Genomic DNA, 22,392 nt, shown 5'->3' with positions numbered 1-22,392 from the left:
GATGGCATGGATGATGGCCTTCATTACAAACGAGTCTTCCTCGTCCTAGACAGAAGGACAGACGCATAGCAAGGGTGTTTTACATGAACACACTTCTGAATAACAGCTCATATGATACAGTCGATGAAAGCCATATTCTACTAACATTAGAATAGAAGTACTTGGTGGCCTAAATTATCAACATTCCAACATGGTGGTGCCTCTGGATTATTATCATTCCAACATGGTGGTGCCTCTGGATTATTATCATTACAACACACATTAAATATATGTACAATTTAAGTGGTTTCAACTTTCAATCGCTCTCTACACATACTGCACCCACAATAAACAATGATGACAAATTCCTTCCGTCATTCCGTTTTATGACCTCTAGGGGTGCTGTATCCTTGTTGTTATGGCTAGGGAGTCAAATGAGGAAGTTGCCATGTAAACTTTAGACAAGGAAGTTACCAGGTCTGGTGGCTTGTAAATCATTAAGCCTGTCCACGGAGCCACTGAGGATTGTTGTGATCCAAACACCAAGTTTCACATGACATTTAAAAGGTACAGTAGATTCTGAAATACTGTCAAACGGCACCCTCTAAAAGAGTCTCACTTGGTATTGCACTTTGTTTACATTTTTTTATTTTGGTCTGATGCGTGGGTTGGAATTTAGTAACTTATTATACTATGAATATGAACTATGAACCCCTCCCCTTATCCCCAACCCCTAAACCCTCCCCTTATCCCCAACCCCTCCCCTTATCCCCAACCATATCCATAACCCCTCCCCTTATGCCCAACCCCTCCCCTTATCCCTAAAACATCCCCTTATCCACAACCCCTCCCCCTATGCCTAACCCCTCCCCTTATCCCTAACCCCTCCCGTATCTCTAACCCCCCCCATATCTCTAACCCCCCCATATCTCTGACCCATCCCCTTATGCCCAAACCCTCCCCTTATGGCCCTATCCTTAACCCCTCCCCTTGTGGCTTTTTCTTCAGTAATATTGGTTGTCCTGTCGGGACACCACTTGTGTATTCATCGTCCAATTGACAAGGGTTTTGGTCAGATACGAAGCCGGACAAAATAGGTTATAGGTTGAAAATAAGTGGAATTTATCCTTCAAGCTCTCGTGTCCAATTCTGCTCCTCACTCCATTTCACTTGACGACAGCGGAGGATGCTCTTACCAGCGTGTCATCACTCCGCGCCACGCTGATGTTGCTCCGGGACAGGAAGGACCGGGAGAGACGGTTGCATAAGGAGATGAGACGGACAGATTGCTGGGCGGGAAAAGAAGAGGAGAATGACCAGGAGATAAATCGACCTGGACTCGTTACGTGTCGGTCGCAAGATTCCTGGACCCATTCCTGGACACAGATGAAGCCGATGCAACACATGACACCGGTGTGACAAAGTAATCACTGCATTGTTGGCTATTCTGAACACGGTCAACTTTCAGGGAGGAAAGACTGTGTTTGGACAAGGGGAAGATGTTTATAGGCTTCTTCTGTGTCTCATGATGCGTATTAGTGCACTGCAACCCTGCCCGAGCCCGACGGGGCCCTACCCGACCTGACGGGTTCGGGCTGGGTAGGGCTTTATTTTTAAATAAATAATTCGGGCTCGGCCGGGCACCGCCGTTTAAAAAAAAATGTATTGCACTTTTTTTTTTTTTTACTCATATAACTCGTTTTCCTTAAGTTTTGTTTTCTCTTTCGCGCAAGCTGTCATCAGATAAACATTTGGATGTAATTACCGCAGCGCACAGGGAGAACTCAGGGGAGAACTCGAGGGAGAACAGTGATGACCCTCCGGTGGATTGATGAACAAATGAACCGGACCGAAGTGGCATTGGTTGTGTTGGAATATAGCCAGTTGGCGAACGTTTTAATTTGTTCTTGGATGTATGTAGCCGGTTGGCGAAGTTTTGTTAACGTTGTTCAACGCTTTGGTCAACAGCGAAGTGGTGAGTCTGATGTTTATTATTTGCTGGGTCGCTGCTGCCCTGTTTTGTTGTGCTTTCATTATGTTGCTCTGCTCAAAATCTGATTTCTGTTTTCTGTTTGTTTGTATAGTGACTGAGTAGGCTATTGTGTCGTGTGTGTGTGTGTGTCAAAGAAGATTCTATAGCCTTCAATACGTTTTACGAGGCTGCCGTGTGAGTGTCTAATAAGCGAGCACTGGGACGGCATTCTAATAAGAGCGAAACAGGCTCATGTAAATGCTTCTTAGTTTTCAGTGTGATATGCGTTATTTAGGCAGACCTATTGGACATTTTCGTTTTTGTTTATTTATTAAGTTAATATATAAAGTGTTTAGAATATTTAAAACAAAAAAATTATTTAATATTTGGCTATATAATAGAATTTGCGAATCAGGCTATAGAATGGTTTATTAGTTTTCAGCGTGATATGTGTTATTTAGTTAGACCTATTGGACATTTTCGTTTTTGTTTATTTATTAAGTTCATATAAAACCGTGTTTCGATTATTTAAAACAAATACAAATTTTTCTTTTTTTAATAATAATAATTATTATAATTTCTTTTCGGGTTTTCACACGGGCTAGGGCCTAAAATATTATTTACAGTCGGGCTTATTTTCGGGCAGGGCCTGAAGTTCACGGGCTCGGGCTGGGCACAGGCTTCATTTCAAGGCCCTTGCAGACCACTAATGCATAAGAGCATATTTCCCTTGTATCTGGGAAAAAAAGAGAATATCTGAATCTTAAGACCATGCATTGTAAAACAGCAGGAGTAAACACCATGGCAGGGCTCTACGCTAACCTTTTTCCCAAGGAGCACATGTGCTCCTAAATGAAAAAATTTAGGAGCACACAGACATTTAGGAGCACCCAAAAATATTTAGGAGCACAGTGAAAATATTTCAAGTAACAGAGTTTATTTATTTTTTTCACAAATAAATGTATATTTGTACTGTGCGTGCATGTGCAAACGGGAACGGGACACACATCTGTGCAATAGCACATACCACCAAAGTCACTGGCCCACTGTGTGCGTGTGTGTGTATCTGCGTGTGCAAACGGGAATGGGACACAGACATTTGAACTATTAATTAAGTGATTAATGCCTACTGTGGCAAAGTTGTAGCTAACAACTAGGCTTAATAAGAAAGGCAGTGACATTGAACAAAAAGGAGACACTGGCATTACCACCAGGGCCATCAGTAGAGGGGGGAGCTAGCTCTTCTAGAAAAATAATCCTTTCAGGGTTGCCTATTGAAATACTGTACACCTCGGGCGGCTACGTGGCGTAGTGGGCAAGGCGCTCGCCACGAATGCGGAGACGCTGGGCTCGCCTGTTCGAGCCCAGCGCTCCACATTGCTTTCAGTTTAGCTGGTCGTTCATACTAATACACATTGGCCTTATTAGGGGGTGGGAAACTGATGGGTGGGGATCGGGCGTTGTGGACAGCGACTCCTACAGGTCGGTTGGTGCGCCTGCGCAGTAGAATCAGGAAGTGTCGGGGGCAGCGTGAGCCTCCCACGCATTACTCCTCGCCACTGAGAGATCGAGCTGCGCAGGTGAAAAGATGCGACTGCTGTTACCTCAAGTACCGGAGGGGACTTGTGCTATGTATGACTTAGTCCACATTGCAGCCGGCTTGTGGGAGGCAAGAAACAGCGTTCGTGACAGGGGAGGGTTGAATTGGATGATACGAAATTGGGATGGGAGAAAAATATATAGAAAATGGGAGAAAAAGTGAAAAAAAATAAAAAAATACTGTACACCTCCAGTACAGAAACATTGTTTATGAGTTTGTGTGTCTGCCAATTATGTCACACCGCTTGCACTCCGGCCGTCCGGCGCTGCAGCTGGACCCTATTGCCCACCTCTGTTGTTGATAACGCGTCGCTAGTTACTTTGGTGTAGGGGTGTAACAATGCATCGCAATGCATCGATCCTAAGGGGAAAATTCAACTGCATCGATTTGAAAATGTTAAATCGATTATCGCAATTTTAATGTGTACACAGTGTTGCTATTCTCATGTCAGTTACAGCCAACACAACCACATACGCTACTGCATCAACGTTATGATTAACAAAGCAAGGCATTCGTTGCATTAACGTTATATTACTATTGCTATCGATACATCTAGGTGTTCTCAAATCTATTGCTATTGGTAAGACTAGAATATTACATTAACTTAATGTTACTTGTGTCTCAGAAGACGCTCGCATATCGCAATGGCGGCCTCTCAGGAAGTAAAAGAGAAAATGAGAGCTTCCGATTGGTCATTTCCTTTTTTTTTTTTTTTTAAACCAGTCACGTCACTCTACTGTGATTGGACCGTTGGCTTGAGTGCAATGTGGGACTTGTAGTTTTTGAACGATTATAGCGGAGAAAAAAGCACGATTGAGGCTGTAATCTTGAGTCGCACACCGTGCGAGTAATTGATTTTTCCGTTTCGCACACACATATTTCTAGGGGCATGTGCGAGCAATATGGTCGCACTGTAGAGCCCTGCATGGGTCGGAGGTCTACTGTGAATCCGCTGCTGTAACACCGATTCTAAAGAAACCTGGTTTAGACCCCAACATTTTCAATAACCTCCACCCCATCTCCAACCTACCATTTCTCTCAAAAATCCTGGAAAAAGTAGTGGCCTCTCAGATTCATGCTCACCTCTCCAACAATAACCTCTATGAACAGTTCCAATCTGGTTTTCGCCCCCGTCACAGCACAGAAACAGCCCTCCTCAAAATCACAAATGACCTACTGATGGCAGCTGACTCCGGACTATTATCCATCCTCATCCTCCTCGATCTAAGCGCCGCATTTGACACCATATCTCACTCCACCCTCCTTAACCGACTAACTTCCATTGGAATCTCCCACACAGCCCTAGACTGGTTCCATTCATATCTCTCTGGCCGTACTCAGTTAATTCAGCTAAAATCATCACATCCCATCCATCCCCCCTCTCCTCCGGTGTTCCCCAGGGCTCTGTCCTTGGCCCTATCCTCTTCATCATCTACCTCCTCCCACTCGGTCGGATTCTCCGTAAATACAGCATCAATTTCCACTGTTACGCGGACGACACCCAGCTCTATGTTTCCTCCAAACCCACTTCCACCCTCCCTCCCTCTTCCCTCTGTGCCTGTTTACAGGAAATCAAATCCTGGTTCACTTCAAATTTCCTCAAATTAAACGGTGACAAAACAGAGGTAGTCCTCATTGGCTCCAAGTCCACACTCACCAAGCACCCCAGTTTCACCCTCACCATAGACAACTCCTTGGTTTCCCCTTCCCCCCAGGTCAAGAGTCTGGGTGTCGTCCTCGACAGCACCCTATCATTCCATTCCGACATCAATAACATCATCCGGTCCGCCTATTTCCACCTTCGCAACATCAACCGCCTCCGCCCTTCACTCACTCCCAACAGCGCCGCAATCCTGGTCCACTCCCTCGTCACTTCCCGCTTAGATTACTGCAACTCCCTTCTCTTTGGTCTCCCCCACAAACTCCTCCATAAGCTCCAACTGGTCCAGAACGCTGCTGTCCGTATAATCACCAGAACCCCTGTCATCAGTCACATCACCCCCCGTCCTACGCCAACTACACTGGCTTCCCATTAAACACAGCATAGACTACAAGATCCTCCTCCATACATTCAAGGCCATTCACAACCTCGCCCCTCCATACCTGTCCGACCTCCTTCACATCAACATTCCCACCCGGTCCCTCAGGTCTGCCTCTTCCATCAACCTGACCGTCCCCCCAGCCCGTCTGTCCACCATGGGGTCAAGAGCCTTCAGCTGCTCTGCCCCTCGCCTCTGGAACTCCCTCCCCACCGACATCAGGAACATTGACTCCATCATTCCATTTAAAACCCACCTCAAAACCCACCTGTTTAGGCAGGCATATGTCTGATTTTATTTTGTCTGATTTTATATTTTAAATTTTTTATATTTTAATGGATTGCGATTGTGAATTTAACCGTTTTGAAATTGTTGTACGGCGACCTTGAGTGCCTTGAAAGGCGCCTTACAAATAGAATGCATTATTACCCATTCTGCAATCTGTTAATAAAGTTTTCAATCAATCAATCAATGATAACGGGTCAGGGGGCAATGCGCCCTGCTGTCTTACCTAAAAAGGATATCACCTAAATAGGGGCTACCACAGGACTTAGTAAGTAAGCGTATGCATCGATTACACTACTGGCAAGTATTTCATACCACTTACATGTAAAATAAAACTGACCTATCCCTTTAACATGTAGGTATTTCACAAAGAGGGGACAGAGGGCAGGCTCAGACTTCCTTGCTCAAGGACACTTCACCAGGGCTGTTATTATGTCCACAGTAGGCATTCAGCTGCGTGTGGGTGTGTGAATCTGTGCAATATCTTGCAAACTGTAGAGCCGATCAGCCTGTGCTTTGGTGCAGAGCGTTACAGAGGCACAAGGATGAGCGTGTGGGAATATGTTTCGCATCGGGAAACAGGAAGTATAGTTGCGGAATTCATTTTCCAGCATTCTCCATCGACTTTCATGTAGTCCTTCTGTGGAGAGTTTATGGTACACCTTGTTACTGCCAGGGGATGACAACAACGGCTTCACATTCTGCCTCACCCAATGAGAAGTCATCAACACACAGGGGTCAGCACAACCAAACTGCAATGGCCAAGCCTCACACCAATGAGATCTCATCAACAGCCCAATTGTTTTACCTGGCAACAGCTTGGGGCAATGATTAGAATTTTGAAAATTACAATATCAATTTGACATTTTGGGAGTGGAGAGTTATTTTTATGATGTGAATAGCAAGTGTGGCCTCTTGGCTGAGCCTCAGCCACCAGCACACCTCTCCTCTCCAGTAACCAGCTAGTGTTACTCAGTTGCGTTTTGACAAATCACAATCACAACATGATTTGCAGACTTCTGGCTGGACAATTAGAGTTTAGAATTGTGGACTACCTAATGTAAACGCTAGCATCTTCTATTGGAAACAACTTGTGTTATATGCTAAAGGACCATCAATGAAAACCACAAACTGCAAGAAAGCACTTATATGACATAAAACACATGTGTACATGCTAGGCCTGTCCCCGACTGAGGATTTGTATAGTCGACTTTGATTGGCCAATATTTTATGGTCAATCAGACAGTCTTAATGTCTGATTTAACTTAAATCAGACATTAAGCACACCACACAGCCCAAATGGAATGATCCAAAAAAAAATCTGTTTTTAATTACCGTAGTTAACTATTCGACTAGTCGAGGTCAGTCCTAGTACATTCCCTACGTACTTCATTTATTGGGGGGACATACAGTATTTAACGGTTTGTTGTACTTTCAATTTTATGCACAAGTTAAAAAAAATAGGACAATTTGATATTTAATTTGTGTGACCTGGAAGTTATTGACTTATTCTTGTGTTACACTTGATAAACGTGCAGCTATGTGCAGAAGCATTCACCTTCCATTTCCTTCGTGCAGCAAACTTCTTGAACTTGTCCATGTTGACGGCAGACTCCTTGCGGCTCAGTGCTTGTTGCGTGTCCTTTGGCTGTTTGGACAAAGACAAGAAAACACACAGACAAATGACTTCAGTCATTCATGTGTACAATAATCTCACAGCAGGTTTACAATAGTCACCTAGCAACAACTGCAGGTCTTCATTAGTCACCTAGCAACAACTGCAGGTTTACAATAGTCACCTAGCAACAACTGTAGGTCTTCATTAGTCACTTAGCAACAACTGCAGGTTTACAATAGTCACCTAGCAACAACTGTAGGTCTTCATTAGTCACTTAGCAACAACTGCAGGTTTTCAATAGTCACCTAGCAACAACAGCAGGTTTTCATTAGTCACTTAGCAACAACAGCAGGTTTACATTAGTCACCTAGCAACAACAGCAGGTTTACAGTAGTCACCTAGCAACAACAGCAGGTTTACAATAGTCACCTAGCAACAACTGCATGTCTTCATTAGTCACTTAGCAACAACTGCAGGTTTACAATAGTCACCTAGCAACAACTGTAGGTCTTCATTAGTCACTTAGCAACAACTGCAGGTTTACAATAGTCACCTAGCAACAACTGTAGGTCTTCATTAGTCACTTAGCAACAACTGCAGGTTTTCAATAGTCACCTAGCAACAACAGCAGGTTTTCATTAGTCACTTAGCAACAACAGCAGGTTTTCATTAGTCACCTAGCAACAACAGCAGGTTTACAATAGTCACCTAGCAACAACAGCAGGTTTTCATTAGTCACCTAGCAACAGCAGCAGGTTTACAATAGTCACCTAGCAACAACAGCAGGTTTTCATTAGTCACCTAGCAACAACAGCAGGTTTACAATAGTCACCTAGCAACAACTGCAGGTCTTCATTAGTCACCTAGTAACACCAGCAGGTCTTCATTAGTCACCTAGCAACAACTGCAGGTTTACAATAGTCACCTAGCAACAACAGCAGGTTTTCAATAGTCACTTAGCAACAACTGCAGGTTTACAATAGTCACCTAGCAACAACTGCATGTCTTCATTAGTCACTTAGCAACAACTGCAGGTTTACAATAGTCACCTAGCAACAACAGCAGGTTTACAATAGTCACCTAGCAACACCAGCAGGTTTTCAATAGTCACCTAGCAACAACAGCAGGTTTACAGTAGTCACCAAGCAACAACAGCAGGTTTACAATAGTCACCTAGCAACAACAGCAGGTTTACAATAGTCACCTAGCAACACCAGCAGGTTTTCAATAGTCACCTAGCAACAACAGCAGGTTTACAATAGTCACCTAGCAACAACAGCAGGTTTACAATAGTCACCTAGCAACAACTGCAGGTCTTCATTAGTCACCTAGCAACAACAGCATGTTTACAATAGTCACTTAGCAACAACAGCAGGTCTTCATTAGTCACTTAGCAACAACAGCAGGTTTACAATAGTCACCTAGCAACAACAGCAGGTTTACAATAGTCACCTAGCAACAACTGCAGGTCTTCATTAGTCACCTAGCAACAACAGCAGGTTTTCAATAGTCACCTAGCAACAACAGCAGGTTTTCAATAGTCACCTAGCAACAACAGCAGGTTTTCAATAGTCACCTAGCAACAACAGCAGGTTTTCATTAGTCACCTAGCAACAACTGCAGGTTTACAATAGTCACCTAGCAACAACTGTAGGTCTTCATTAGTCACTTAGCAACAACTGCAGGTTTTCAATAGTCACCTAGCAACAACAGCAGGTTTTCATTAGTCACTTAGCAACAACAGCAGGTTTTCATTAGTCACCTAGCAACAACAGCAGGTTTACAATAGTCACCTAGCAACAACAGCAGGTTTTCATTAGTCACCTAGCAACAACAGCAGGTTTTCATTAGTCACCTAGCAACAACTGCAGGTTTACAATAGTCACCTAGCAACAACTGTAGGTCTTCATTAGTCACTTAGCAACAACAGCAGGTTTTCATTAGTCACCTAGCAACAACAGCAGGTTTACAATAGTCACCTAGCAACAACTGCAGGTCTTCATTAGTCACCTAGCAACAACAGCAGGTTTTCAATAGTCACCTAGCAACAACAGCAGGTTTTCAATAGTCACCTAGCAACAACAGCAGGTTTTCAATAGTCACCTAGCAACAACAGCAGGTTTTCATTAGTCACCTAGCAACAACTGCAGGTTTACAATAGTCACCTAGCAACAACTGTAGGTCTTCATTAGTCACTTAGCAACAACTGCAGGTTTTCAATAGTCACCTAGCAACAACAGCAGGTTTTCATTAGTCACTTAGCAACAACAGCAGGTTTTCATTAGTCACCTAGCAACAACAGCAGGTTTACAATAGTCACCTAGCAACAACAGCAGGTTTTCATTAGTCACCTAGCAACAGCAGCAGGTTTACAATAGTCACCTAGCAACAACAGCAGGTTTTCATTAGTCACCTAGCAACAACAGCAGGTTTACAATAGTCACTTAGCAACAACTGCAGGTTTTCAATAGTCACCTAGCAACACCAGCAGGTCTTCATTAGTCACCTAGCAACAACTGCAGGTTTACAATAGTCACCTAGCAACAACAGCAGGTTTTCAATAGTCACTTAGCAACAACTGCAGGTTTACAATAGTCACCTAGCAACAACTGCAGGTTTACAATAGTCACCTAGCAACAACTGCATGTCTTCATTAGTCACTTAGCAACAACTGCAGGTTTACAATAGTCACCTAGCAACAACAGCAGGTTTACAATAGTCACCTAGCAACACCAGCAGGTTTTCAATAGTCACCTAGCAACAACAGCAGGTTTACAGTAGTCACCAAGCAACAACAGCAGGTTTACAATAGTCACCTAGCAACAACAGCAGGTTTACAATAGTCACCTAGCAACACCAGCAGGTTTTCAATAGTCACCTAGCAACAACAGCAGGTTTACAATAGTCACCTAGCAACAACAGCAGGTTTACAATAGTCACCTAGCAACAACTGCAGGTCTTCATTAGTCACCTAGCAACAACAGCATGTTTACAATAGTCACTTAGCAACAACATCAGGTCTTCATTAGTCACTTAGCAACAACAGCAGGTTTACAGTAGTCACCTAGCAACAACAGCAGGTTTACAATAGTCACCTAGCAACAACTGCAGGTCTTCATTAGTCACCTAGCAACAACAGCAGGTTTTCAATAGTCACCTAGCAACAACAGCAGGTTTTCAATAGTCACCTAGCAACAACAGCAGGTTTTCAATAGTCACCTAGCAACAACTGCAGGTTTACAATAGTCACCTAGCAACAACTGTAGGTCTTCATTAGTCACTTAGCAACAACTGCAGGTTTTCAATAGTCACCTAGCAACAACAGCAGGTTTTCATTAGTCACCTAGCAACAACAGCAGGTTTACAATAGTCACCTAGCAACAACAGCAGGTTTTCATTAGTCACCTAGCAACAACAGCAGGTTTACAATAGTCACCTAGCAACACCAGCAGGTCTTCATTAGTCACCTAGCAACAACAGCAGGTTTACAATAGTCACCTAGCAACACCAGCAGGTCTTCATTAGTCACCTAGCAACAACAGCAGGTTTACAATAGTCACCTAGCAACAACTGTAGGTCTTCATTAGTCACTTAGCAACAACAGCATGTTTACAATAGTCACCTAGCAACAACAGCAGGTTTTCAGTAGTCACCTAGCAACAACAGCATGTTTACAGTAGTCACCTAGTAACAACAGCATGTTTACAGTAGTCACCTAGCAACAACAGCAGGTTTACAGTAGTCACCTAGCAACAACAGCATGTTTACAGTAGTCACCTAGCAACAACTGCAGGTCTTCATTAGTCACTTAGCAACAACTGCAGGTTTTCAATAGTCACCTAGCAACAACAGCAGGTTTTCATTAGTCACCTAGCAACAACAGCAGGTTTACAATAGTCACATAGCAACAGCAGCAGGTTTACAATAGTCACCTAGCAACAACAGCAGGTTTTCATTAGTCACCTAGCAACAGCAGCAGGTTTACAATAGTCACCTAGCAACAACTGCAGGTCTTCATTAGTCACTTAGCAACAACAGCAGGTTTACAATAGTCACCTAGCAACAACTGCAGGTCTTCATTAGTCACTTAGCAACAACAGCATGTTTACAGTAGTCACCTAGGTAGCAACAACTGCAGGTCTTCATTAGTCACCTAGCAACAACTGCAGGTTTACAATAGTCACCTAGCAACAACAGCAGGTTTACAATAGTCACCTAGCAACAACTGCAGGTTTACAATAGTCATCTAGCAACAACTGCAGGTTTACAATAGTCAGCTAGCAACAACAGCAGGTTTACAATAGTCACCTAGCAACAACAGCAGGTTTACAGTAGTCACCTAGCAACAACAGCAGGTTTACATTAGTCACCTAGCAACAACAGCAGGTTTACAGTAGTCACCTAGCAACAACAGCAGGTTTACAATAGTCACCTAGCAACAACTGCATGTCTTCATTAGTCACTTAGCAACAACTGCAGGTTTACAATAGTCACCTAGCAACAACAGCAGGTTTTTACAATAGTCACCTAGCAACACCAGCAGGTTTTCAATAGTCACCTAGCAACAACAGCAGGTTTACAGTAGTCACCTAGCAACAACTGTAGGTCTTCATTAGTCACCTAGCAACAACTGCAGGTTTACAATAGTCACCTAGCAACAACAGCAGGTTTACAATAGTCACCTAGCAACAACAGCATGTTTACAATAGTCACTTAGCAACAACAGCAGGTTTACAATAGTCACCTAGCAACAACAGCAGGTTTACAATAGTCACCTAGCAACAACAGCAGGTTTACAATAGTCACCTAGCAACAACAGCATGTTTACAATAGTCACCTAGCAAAACAACAGCAGGTTTACAATAGTCACCTAGCAACAACAGCATGTTTACAATAGTCACTTAGCAACAACAGCAGGTTTACAATAGTCACCTAGCAACAACAGCAGGTTTACAATAGTCACCTAGCAACAACAGCAGGTTTACAATAGTCACCTAGCAACAACAGCATGTTTACAATAGTCACCTAGCAAAACAACAGCAGGTTTACAATAGTCACCTAGCAACACCAGCAGGTTTTCATTAGTCACTTAGCAACAACAGCAGGTTTACAATAGTCACCTAGCAACAACAGCAGGTTTTCATTAGTCACTTAGCAACAACAGCAGGTTTACAATAGTCACTTAGCAACAACTGCAGGTCTTCATTAGTCACTTAGCAACAGCATCATGTTTACAGTAGTCACCTAGCAACAACAGCAGGTTTACAATAGTCACCTAGCAACAACTGCATGTCTTCATTAGTCACTTAGCAACAACTGCAGGTTTACAATAGTCACCTAGCAACAACTGCATGTCTTCATTAGTCACTTAGCAACAACTGCAGGTTTACAATAGTCACCTAGCAACAACAGCAGGTTTTTACAATAGTCACCTAGCAACACCAGCAGGTTTTCAATAGTCACCTAGCAACAACAGCAGGTTTACAGTAGTCACCTAGCAACAACTGTAGGTCTTCATTAGTCACCTAGCAACAACTGCAGGTTTACAATAGTCACCTAGCAACAACAGCAGGTTTACAATAGTCACCTAGCAACAACAGCATGTTTACAATAGTCACTTAGCAACAACAGCAGGTTTACAATAGTCACCTAGCAACAACTGTAGGTCTTCATTAGTCACTTAGCAACAACTGCAGGTTTTCAATAGTCACCTAGCAACAACAGCAGGTTTTCATTAGTCACCTAGCAACAACAGCAGGTTTACAATAGTCACCTAGCAACAACAGCATGTTTACAATAGTCACCTAGCAACAACAGCAGGTCTTCATTAGTCACCTAGCAAAACAACAGCAGGTTTACAATAGTCACCTAGCAACAACAGCAGGTTTTCATTAGTCACTTAGCAACAACAGCAGGTTTACAATAGTCACTTAGCAACAACTGCAGGTCTTCATTAGTCACTTAGCAACAACATCATGTTTACAGTAGTCACCTAGCAACAACAGCAGGTTTACAATAGTCACCTAGCAACAACTGCATGTCTTCATTAGTCACTTAGCAACAACTGCAGGTTTACAATAGTCACCTAGCAACAACTGCATGTCTTCATTAGTCACTTAGCAACAACTGCAGGTTTACAATAGTCACCTAGCAACAACAGCAGGTTTTTACAATAGTCACTTAGCAACAACAGCAGGTTTTTACAATAGTCACCTAGCAACAACAGCAGGTTTACAATAGTCACCTAGCAACAACTGCATGTCTTCATTAGTCACCTAGCAACAACTGCATGTCTTCATTAGTCACTTAGCAACAACTGCAGGTTTACAATAGTCACCTAGCAACAACAGCAGGTTTTTACAATAGTCACCTAGCAACACCAGCAGGTTTTCAATGGTCACCTAGCAACAACAGCAGGTTTTTACAATAGTCACCTAGCAACAACAGCAGGTTTACAATAGTCACCTAGCAACAACAGCAGGTTTTTACAATAGTCACCTAGCAACAACAGCAGGTTTACAGTAGTCACCTAGCAACAACTGTAGGTCTTCATTAGTCACCTAGCAACAACTGCAGGTTTACAATAGTCACCTAGCAACAACAGCAGGTTTACAATAGTCACTTAGCAACAACAGCAGGTTTACAATAGTCACCTAGCAACAACAGCAGGTTTACAATAGTCACCTAGCAACAACAGCATGTTTACAATAGTCACCTAGCAACAACAGCAGGTCTTCATTAGTCACCTAGCAACAACAGCAGGTTTACAATAGTCACCTAGCAACACCAGCAGGTTTTCATTAGTCACTTAGCAACAACAGCAGGTTTACAATAGTCACCTAGCAACAACTGTAGGTCTTCATTAGTCACTTAGCAACAACTGCAGGTTTTCAATAGTCACCTAGCAACAACAGCAGGTTTTCAATAGTCACTTAGCAACAACTGCAGGTCTTCATTAGTCACTTAGCAACAACATCATGTTTACAGTAGTCACCTACATAGCAACAACTGCAGGTTTACAATAGTCACCTAGCAACAACTGTAGGTCTTCATTAGTCACTTAGCAACAACTGCAGGTTTACAATAGTCACCTAGCAACAACTGTAGGTCTTCATTAGTCACCTAGCAACAACTTTAGGTCTTCATTAGTCACTTAGCAACAGCAGCAGGTTTACAATAGTCACCTAGCAACAACAGCAGGTTTACAATAGTCACATAGCAACAGCAGCAGGTTTATAATAGTCACCTAGCAACAACAGCAGGTTTACAATAGTCACTTAGCAACAACAGCAGGTTTACAATAGTCACCTAGCAACAACAGCAGGTTTACAATAGTCACCTAGCAACAACAGCATGTTTACAATAGTCACCTAGCAACAACAGCAGGTCTTCATTAGTCACCTAGCAACAACAGCAGGTTTACAATAGTCACCTAGCAACACCAGCAGGTTTTCATTAGTCACCTAGCAACAACAGCATGTTTACAATAGTCACCTAGCAACAACAGCAGGTCTTCATTAGTCACCTAGCAACAACAGCAGGTTTACAATAGTCACCTAGCAACACCAGCAGGTTTTCATTAGTCACTTAGCAACAACATCATGTTTACAGTAGTCACCTACATAGCAACAACTGCAGGTTTACAATAGTCACCTAGCAACAACTGTAGGTCTTCATTAGTCACTTAGCAACAACTGCAGGTTTACAATAGTCACCTAGCAACAACTGTAGGTCTTCATTAGTCACCTAGCAACAACTTTAGGTCTTCATTAGTCACTTAGCAACAGCAGCAGGTTTACAATAGTCACCTAGCAACAACAGCAGGTTTACAATAGTCACATAGCAACAGCAGCAGGTTTATAATAGTCACCTAGCAACAACAGCAGGTTTACAATAGTCACCTAGCAACAACAGCAGGTTTACAATAGTCACATAGCAACAACAGCAGGTTTTCAATAGTCACCTAGCAACAACAGCAGGTTTACAATAGTCACATAGCAACAGCAGCAGGTTTACAATAGTCACCTAGCAACAACAGCAGGTTTACAATAGTCACATAGCAACAGCAGCAGGTTTACAATAGTCACCTAGCAACAACAGCAGGTTTTCATTAGTCACCTAGCAACAACAGCAGGTTTACAATAGTCACCTAGCAACAACAGCAGGTTTTCAATAGTCACCTAGCAACAACAGCAGGTTTACAATAGTCACTTAGCAACAACAGCAGGTTTACAATAGTCACATAGCAACAGCAGCAGGTTTACAATAGTCACCTAGCAACAACAGCAGGTTTACAATAGTCACTTAGCAACAACAGCAGGTTTACAATAGTCACCTAGCAACAACAGCAGGTTTTCATTAGTCACCTAGCAACAGCAGCAGTTTTACAATAGTCAGCTAGCAACAACAGCAGGTTTTCATTAGTCACCTAGCAAAACAACAGCATGTTTACAGTAGTCACCTAGCAACAACAGCATGTTTACAGTAGTCACCTAGCAACAACAGCATGTTTACAATAGTCACTTAGCAACAACAGCAGGTTTACAATAGTCACTTAGCAACAACAGCAGGTTTACAATAGTCACCTAGCAACAACAGCAGGTTTTCATTAGTCACCTAGCAACAGCAGCAGGTTTACAATAGTCACCTAGCAACAACAGCAGGTTTTCATTAGTCACCTAGCAACAACTGCAGGTTTACAATAGTCACCTAGCAACAACAGCAGGTTTACAATAGTCACCTAGCAACAACAGCATGTTTACAATAGTCACTTAGCAACAACAGCAGGTTTACAATAGTCACCTAGCAACAACAGCAGGTTTTCATTAGTCACCTAGCAACAACAGCAGGTTTACAATAGTCACCTAGCAACAACAGCATGTTTACAATAGTCACCTAGCAACAACAGCATGTTTACAATAGTCACCTAGCAACAACAGCATGTTTACAATAGTCACTTAGCAACAACAGCAGGTTTACAATAGTCACCTAGCAACAACAGCAGGTCTTCATTAGTCACCTAGCAAAACAACAGCAGGTTTACAATAGTCACCTAGCAACAACAGCAGGTTTACAATAGTCACTTAGCAACAACTGCAGGTCTTCATTAGTCACTTAGCAACAACATCATGTTTACAGTAGTCACCTAGCAACAACAGCAGGTTTACAATAGTCACCTAGCAACAACTGCATGTCTTCATTAGTCACTTAGCAACAACTGCAGGTTTACAATAGTCACCTAGCAACAACTGCATGTCTTCATTAGTCACTTAGCAACAACTGCAGGTTTACAATAGTCACCTAGCAACAACAGCAGGTTTTTACAATAGTCACTTAGCAACAACAGCAGGTTTTTACAATAGTCACCTAGCAACACCAGCAGGTTTTCAATGGTCACCTAGCAACAACAGCAGGTTTTTACAATAGTCACCTAGCAACAACTGCAGGTTTACAATAGTCACCTAGCAACAACTGCATGTCTTCATTAGTCACTTAGCAACAACTGCAGGTTTACAAGTCACCTAGCAACAACAGCAGGTTTTTACAATAGTCACCTAGCAACACCAGCAGGTTTTCAATGGTCACCTAGCAACAACAGCAGGTTTTTACAATAGTCACCTAGCAACAACAGCAGGTTTACAATAGTCACCTAGCAACAACAGCAGGTTTTTACAATAGTCACCTAGCAACAACAGCAGGTTTACAGTAGTCACCTAGCAACAACTGTAGGTCTTCATTAGTCACCTAGCAACAACTGCAGGTTTACAATAGTCACCTAGCAACAACAGCAGGTTTACAATAGTCACCTAGCAACAACAGCAGGTTTACAATAGTCACCTAGCAACAACAGCAGGTCTTCATTAGTCACCTAGCAACAACAGCAGGTTTACAATAGTCACCTAGCAACAACAGCAGGTTTACAATAGTCACCTAGCAACAACAGCATGTTTACAATAGTCACCTAGCAACAACAGCAGGTCTTCATTAGTCACCTAGCAACAACAGCAGGTTTACAATAGTCACCTAGCAACACCAGCAGGTTTTCATTAGTCACTTAGCAACAACAGCAGGTTTACAATAGTCACCTAGCAACAACTGTAGGTCTTCATTAGTCACTTAGCAACAACTGCAGGTTTTCAATAGTCACTTAGCAACAACAGCAGGTTTTCAATAGTCACTTAGCAACAACTGCAGGTCTTCATTAGTCACTTAGCAACAACATCATGTTTACAGTAGTCACCTAGATAGCAACAACTACAGGTTTACAATAGTCACCTAGCAACAACTGTAGGTCTTCATTAGTCACTTAGCAACAACTGCAGGTTTACAATAGTCACCTAGCAACAACTGTAGGTCTTCATTAGTCACCTAGCAACAACTTTAGGTCTTCATTAGTCACTTAGCAACAGCAGCAGGTTTACAATAGTCACCTAGCAACAACAGCAGGTTTACAATAGTCACATAGCAACAGCAGCAGGTTTATAATAGTCACCTAGCAACAACAGCAGGTTTACAATAGTCACCTAGCAACAACAGCAGGTTTACAATAGTCACATAGCAACAACAGCAGGTTTTCAATAGTCACCTAGCAACAACAGCAGGTTTACAATAGTCACATAGCAACAGCAGCAGGTTTACAATAGTCACCTAGCAACAACAGCAGGTTTACAATAGTCACATAGCAACAGCAGCAGGTTTACAATAGTCACCTAGCAACAACAGCAGGTTTTCATTAGTCACCTAGCAACAACAGCAGGTTTACAATAGTCACCTAGCAACAACAGCAGGTTTTCAATAGTCACCTAGCAACAACAGCAGGTTTACAATAGTCACCTAGCAACAACAGCAGGTTTACAATAGTCACATAGCAACAGCAGCAGGTTTACAATAGTCACCTAGCAACAACAGCAGGTTTACAATAGTCACTTAGCAACAACAGCAGGTTTACAATAGTCACCTAGCAACAACAGCAGGTTTTCATTAGTCACCTAGCAACAGCAGCAGGTTTACAATAGTCACCTAGCAACAACAGCAGGTTTTCATTAGTCACCTAGCAACAGCAGCAGGTTTATAATAGTCACCTAGCAACAACAGCAGGTTTACAATAGTCACTTAGCAACAACAGCAGGTTTACAATAGTCACCTAGCAACAACAGCAGGTTTACAATAGTCACCTAGCAACAACAGCATGTTTACAATAGTCACCTAGCAACAACAGCAGGTCTTCATTAGTCACCTAGCAACAACAGCAGGTTTACAATAGTCACCTAGCAACACCAGCAGGTTTTCATTAGTCACCTAGCAACAACAGCATGTTTACAATAGTCACCTAGCAACAACAGCAGGTCTTCATTAGTCACCTAGCAACAACAGCAGGTTTACAATAGTCACCTAGCAACACCAGCAGGTTTTCATTAGTCACTTAGCAACAACATCATGTTTACAGTAGTCACCTACATAGCAACAACTGCAGGTTTACAATAGTCACCTAGCAACAACTGTAGGTCTTCATTAGTCACTTAGCAACAACTGCAGGTTTACAATAGTCACCTAGCAACAACTGTAGGTCTTCATTAGTCACCTAGCAACAACTTTAGGTCTTCATTAGTCACTTCGCAACAGCAGCAGGTTTACAATAGTCACCTAGCAACAACAGCAGGTTTACAATAGTCACATAGCAACAGCAGCAGGTTTATAATAGTCACCTAGCAACAACAGCAGGTTTACAATAGTCACCTAGCAACAACAGCAGGTTTACAATAGTCACATAGCAACAACAGCAGGTTTTCAATAGTCACCTAGCAACAACAGCAGGTTTACAATAGTCACATAGCAACAGCAGCAGGTTTACAATAGTCACCTAGCAACAACAGCAGGTTTACAATAGTCACATAGCAACAGCAGCAGGTTTACAATAGTCACCTAGCAACAACAGCAGGTTTTCATTAGTCACCTAGCAACAACAGCAGGTTTACAATAGTCACCTAGCAACAACAGCAGGTTTTCAATAGTCACCTAGCAACAACAGCAGGTTTACAATAGTCACTTAGCAACAACAGCAGGTTTACAATAGTCACATAGCAACAGCAGCAGGTTTACAATAGTCACCTAGCAACAACAGCAGGTTTACAATAGTCACTTAGCAACAACAGCAGGTTTACAATAGTCACCTAGCAACAACAGCAGGTTTTCATTAGTCACCTAGCAACAGCAGCAGTTTTACAATAGTCAGCTAGCAACAACAGCAGGTTTTCATTAGTCACCTAGCAAAACAACAGCATGTTTACAGTAGTCACCTAGCAACAACAGCATGTTTACAGTAGTCACCTAGCAACAACAGCATGTTTACAATAGTCACTTAGCAACAACAGCAGGTTTACAATAGTCACTTAGCAACAACAGCAGGTTTACAATAGTCACCTAGCAACAACAGCAGGTTTTCATTAGTCACCTAGCAACAGCAGCAGGTTTACAATAGTCACCTAGCAACAACAGCAGGTTTTCATTAGTCACCTAGCAACAACTGCAGGTTTACAATAGTCACCTAGCAACAACAGCAGGTTTACAATAGTCACCTAGCAACAACAGCATGTTTACAATAGTCACTTAGCAACAACAGCAGGTTTACAATAGTCACCTAGCAACAACAGCAGGTTTTCATTAGTCACCTAGCAACAACAGCAGGTTTACAATAGTCACCTAGCAACAACAGCATGTTTACAATAGTCACCTAGCAACAACAGCATGTTTACAATAGTCACCTAGCAACAACAGCATGTTTACAATAGTCACTTAGCAACAACAGCAGGTTTACAATAGTCACCTAGCAACAACAGCAGGTCTTCATTAGTCACCTAGCAAAACAACAGCAGGTTTACAATAGTCACCTAGCAACAACAGCAGGTTTACAATAGTCACTTAGCAACAACTGCAGGTCTTCATTAGTCACTTAGCAACAACATCATGTTTACAGTAGTCACCTAGCAACAACAGCAGGTTTACAATAGTCACCTAGCAACAACTGCATGTCTTCATTAGTCACTTAGCAACAACTGCAGGTTTACAATAGTCACCTAGCAACAACTGCATGTCTTCATTAGTCACTTAGCAACAACTGCAGGTTTACAATAGTCACCTAGCAACAACAGCAGGTTTTTACAATAGTCACTTAGCAACAACAGCAGGTTTTTACAATAGTCACCTAGCAACACCAGCAGGTTTTCAATGGTCACCTAGCAACAACAGCAGGTTTTTACAATAGTCACCTAGCAACAACTGCAGGTTTACAATAGTCACCTAGCAACAACTGCATGTCTTCATTAGTCACTTAGCAACAACTGCAGGTTTACAAGTCACCTAGCAACAACAGCAGGTTTTTACAATAGTCACCTAGCAACACCAGCAGGTTTTCAATGGTCACCTAGCAACAACAGCAGGTTTTTACAATAGTCACCTAGCAACAACAGCAGGTTTACAATAGTCACCTAGCAACAACAGCAGGTTTTTACAATAGTCACCTAGCAACAACAGCAGGTTTACAGTAGTCACCTAGCAACAACTGTAGGTCTTCATTAGTCACCTAGCAACAACTGCAGGTTTACAATAGTCACCTAGCAACAACAGCAGGTTTACAATAGTCACCTAGCAACAACAGCAGGTTTACAATAGTCACCTAGCAACAACAGCAGGTCTTCATTAGTCACCTAGCAACAACAGCAGGTTTACAATAGTCACCTAGCAACAACAGCAGGTTTACAATAGTCACCTAGCAACAACAGCATGTTTACAATAGTCACCTAGCAACAACAGCAGGTCTTCATTAGTCACCTAGCAACAACAGCAGGTTTACAATAGTCACCTAGCAACACCAGCAGGTTTTCATTAGTCACTTAGCAACAACAGCAGGTTTACAATAGTCACCTAGCAACAACTGTAGGTCTTCATTAGTCACTTAGCAACAACTGCAGGTTTTCAATAGTCACTTAGCAACAACAGCAGGTTTTCAATAGTCACTTAGCAACAACTGCAGGTCTTCATTAGTCACTTAGCAACAACATCATGTTTACAGTAGTCACCTAGATAGCAACAACTACAGGTTTACAATAGTCACCTAGCAACAACTGTAGGTCTTCATTAGTCACTTAGCAACAACTGCAGGTTTACAATAGTCACCTAGCAACAACTGTAGGTCTTCATTAGTCACCTAGCAACAACTTTAGGTCTTCATTAGTCACTTAGCAACAGCAGCAGGTTTACAATAGTCACCTAGCAACAACAGCAGGTTTACAATAGTCACATAGCAACAGCAGCAGGTTTATAATAGTCACCTAGCAACAACAGCAGGTTTACAATAGTCACCTAGCAACAACAGCAGGTTTACAATAGTCACATAGCAACAACAGCAGGTTTTCAATAGTCACCTAGCAACAACAGCAGGTTTACAATAGTCACATAGCAACAGCAGCAGGTTTACAATAGTCACCTAGCAACAACAGCAGGTTTACAATAGTCACATAGCAACAGCAGCAGGTTTACAATAGTCACCTAGCAACAACAGCAGGTTTTCATTAGTCACCTAGCAACAACAGCAGGTTTACAATAGTCACCTAGCAACAACAGCAGGTTTTCAATAGTCACCTAGCAACAACAGCAGGTTTACAATAGTCACCTAGCAACAACAGCAGGTTTACAATAGTCACATAGCAACAGCAGCAGGTTTACAATAGTCACCTAGCAACAACAGCAGGTTTACAATAGTCACTTAGCAACAACAGCAGGTTTACAATAGTCACCTAGCAACAACAGCAGGTTTTCATTAGTCACCTAGCAACAGCAGCAGGTTTACAATAGTCACCTAGCAACAACAGCAGGTTTTCATTAGTCACCTAGCAACAACAGC

At 42.4% G+C, this 22,392-nt stretch overlaps 1 protein-coding gene across 2 annotated transcripts in view; it reads right to left on the bottom strand.

The window, feature by feature from the left end:
* dapk1 (death-associated protein kinase 1) overlaps nt 1-22,392 on the bottom strand; it is a 297,329-nt gene that overhangs the window by 128,481 nt on the left and 146,456 nt on the right. For both annotated transcript variants that reach the window (XM_084338233.1, XM_084338234.1), the window contains 3 exons: nt 7,434-7,523; nt 1,176-1,268; nt 1-45 (listed from right to left, as the gene is read on the bottom strand). The exon at nt 1-45 is cut by the window's left edge and continues 75 nt beyond it. In XM_084338233.1, coding sequence (XP_084194359.1) covers nt 1-45; nt 1,176-1,268; nt 7,434-7,523 — 228 coding nt within the window. The remainder of the gene's footprint in view (nt 46-1,175; nt 1,269-7,433; nt 7,524-22,392) is intronic.

The sequence above is a fragment of the Notolepis coatsorum genome (assembly GCF_963971535.1).
Source record: "Notolepis coatsorum genome assembly, chromosome: 2".
Taxonomy (NCBI): Eukaryota; Metazoa; Chordata; class Actinopteri; order Aulopiformes; family Paralepididae; genus Notolepis; species Notolepis coatsorum.
The sequence above is the reverse complement of the archived record's forward strand: the minus strand, read 5'-3'. Positions and strand labels throughout refer to the sequence as shown.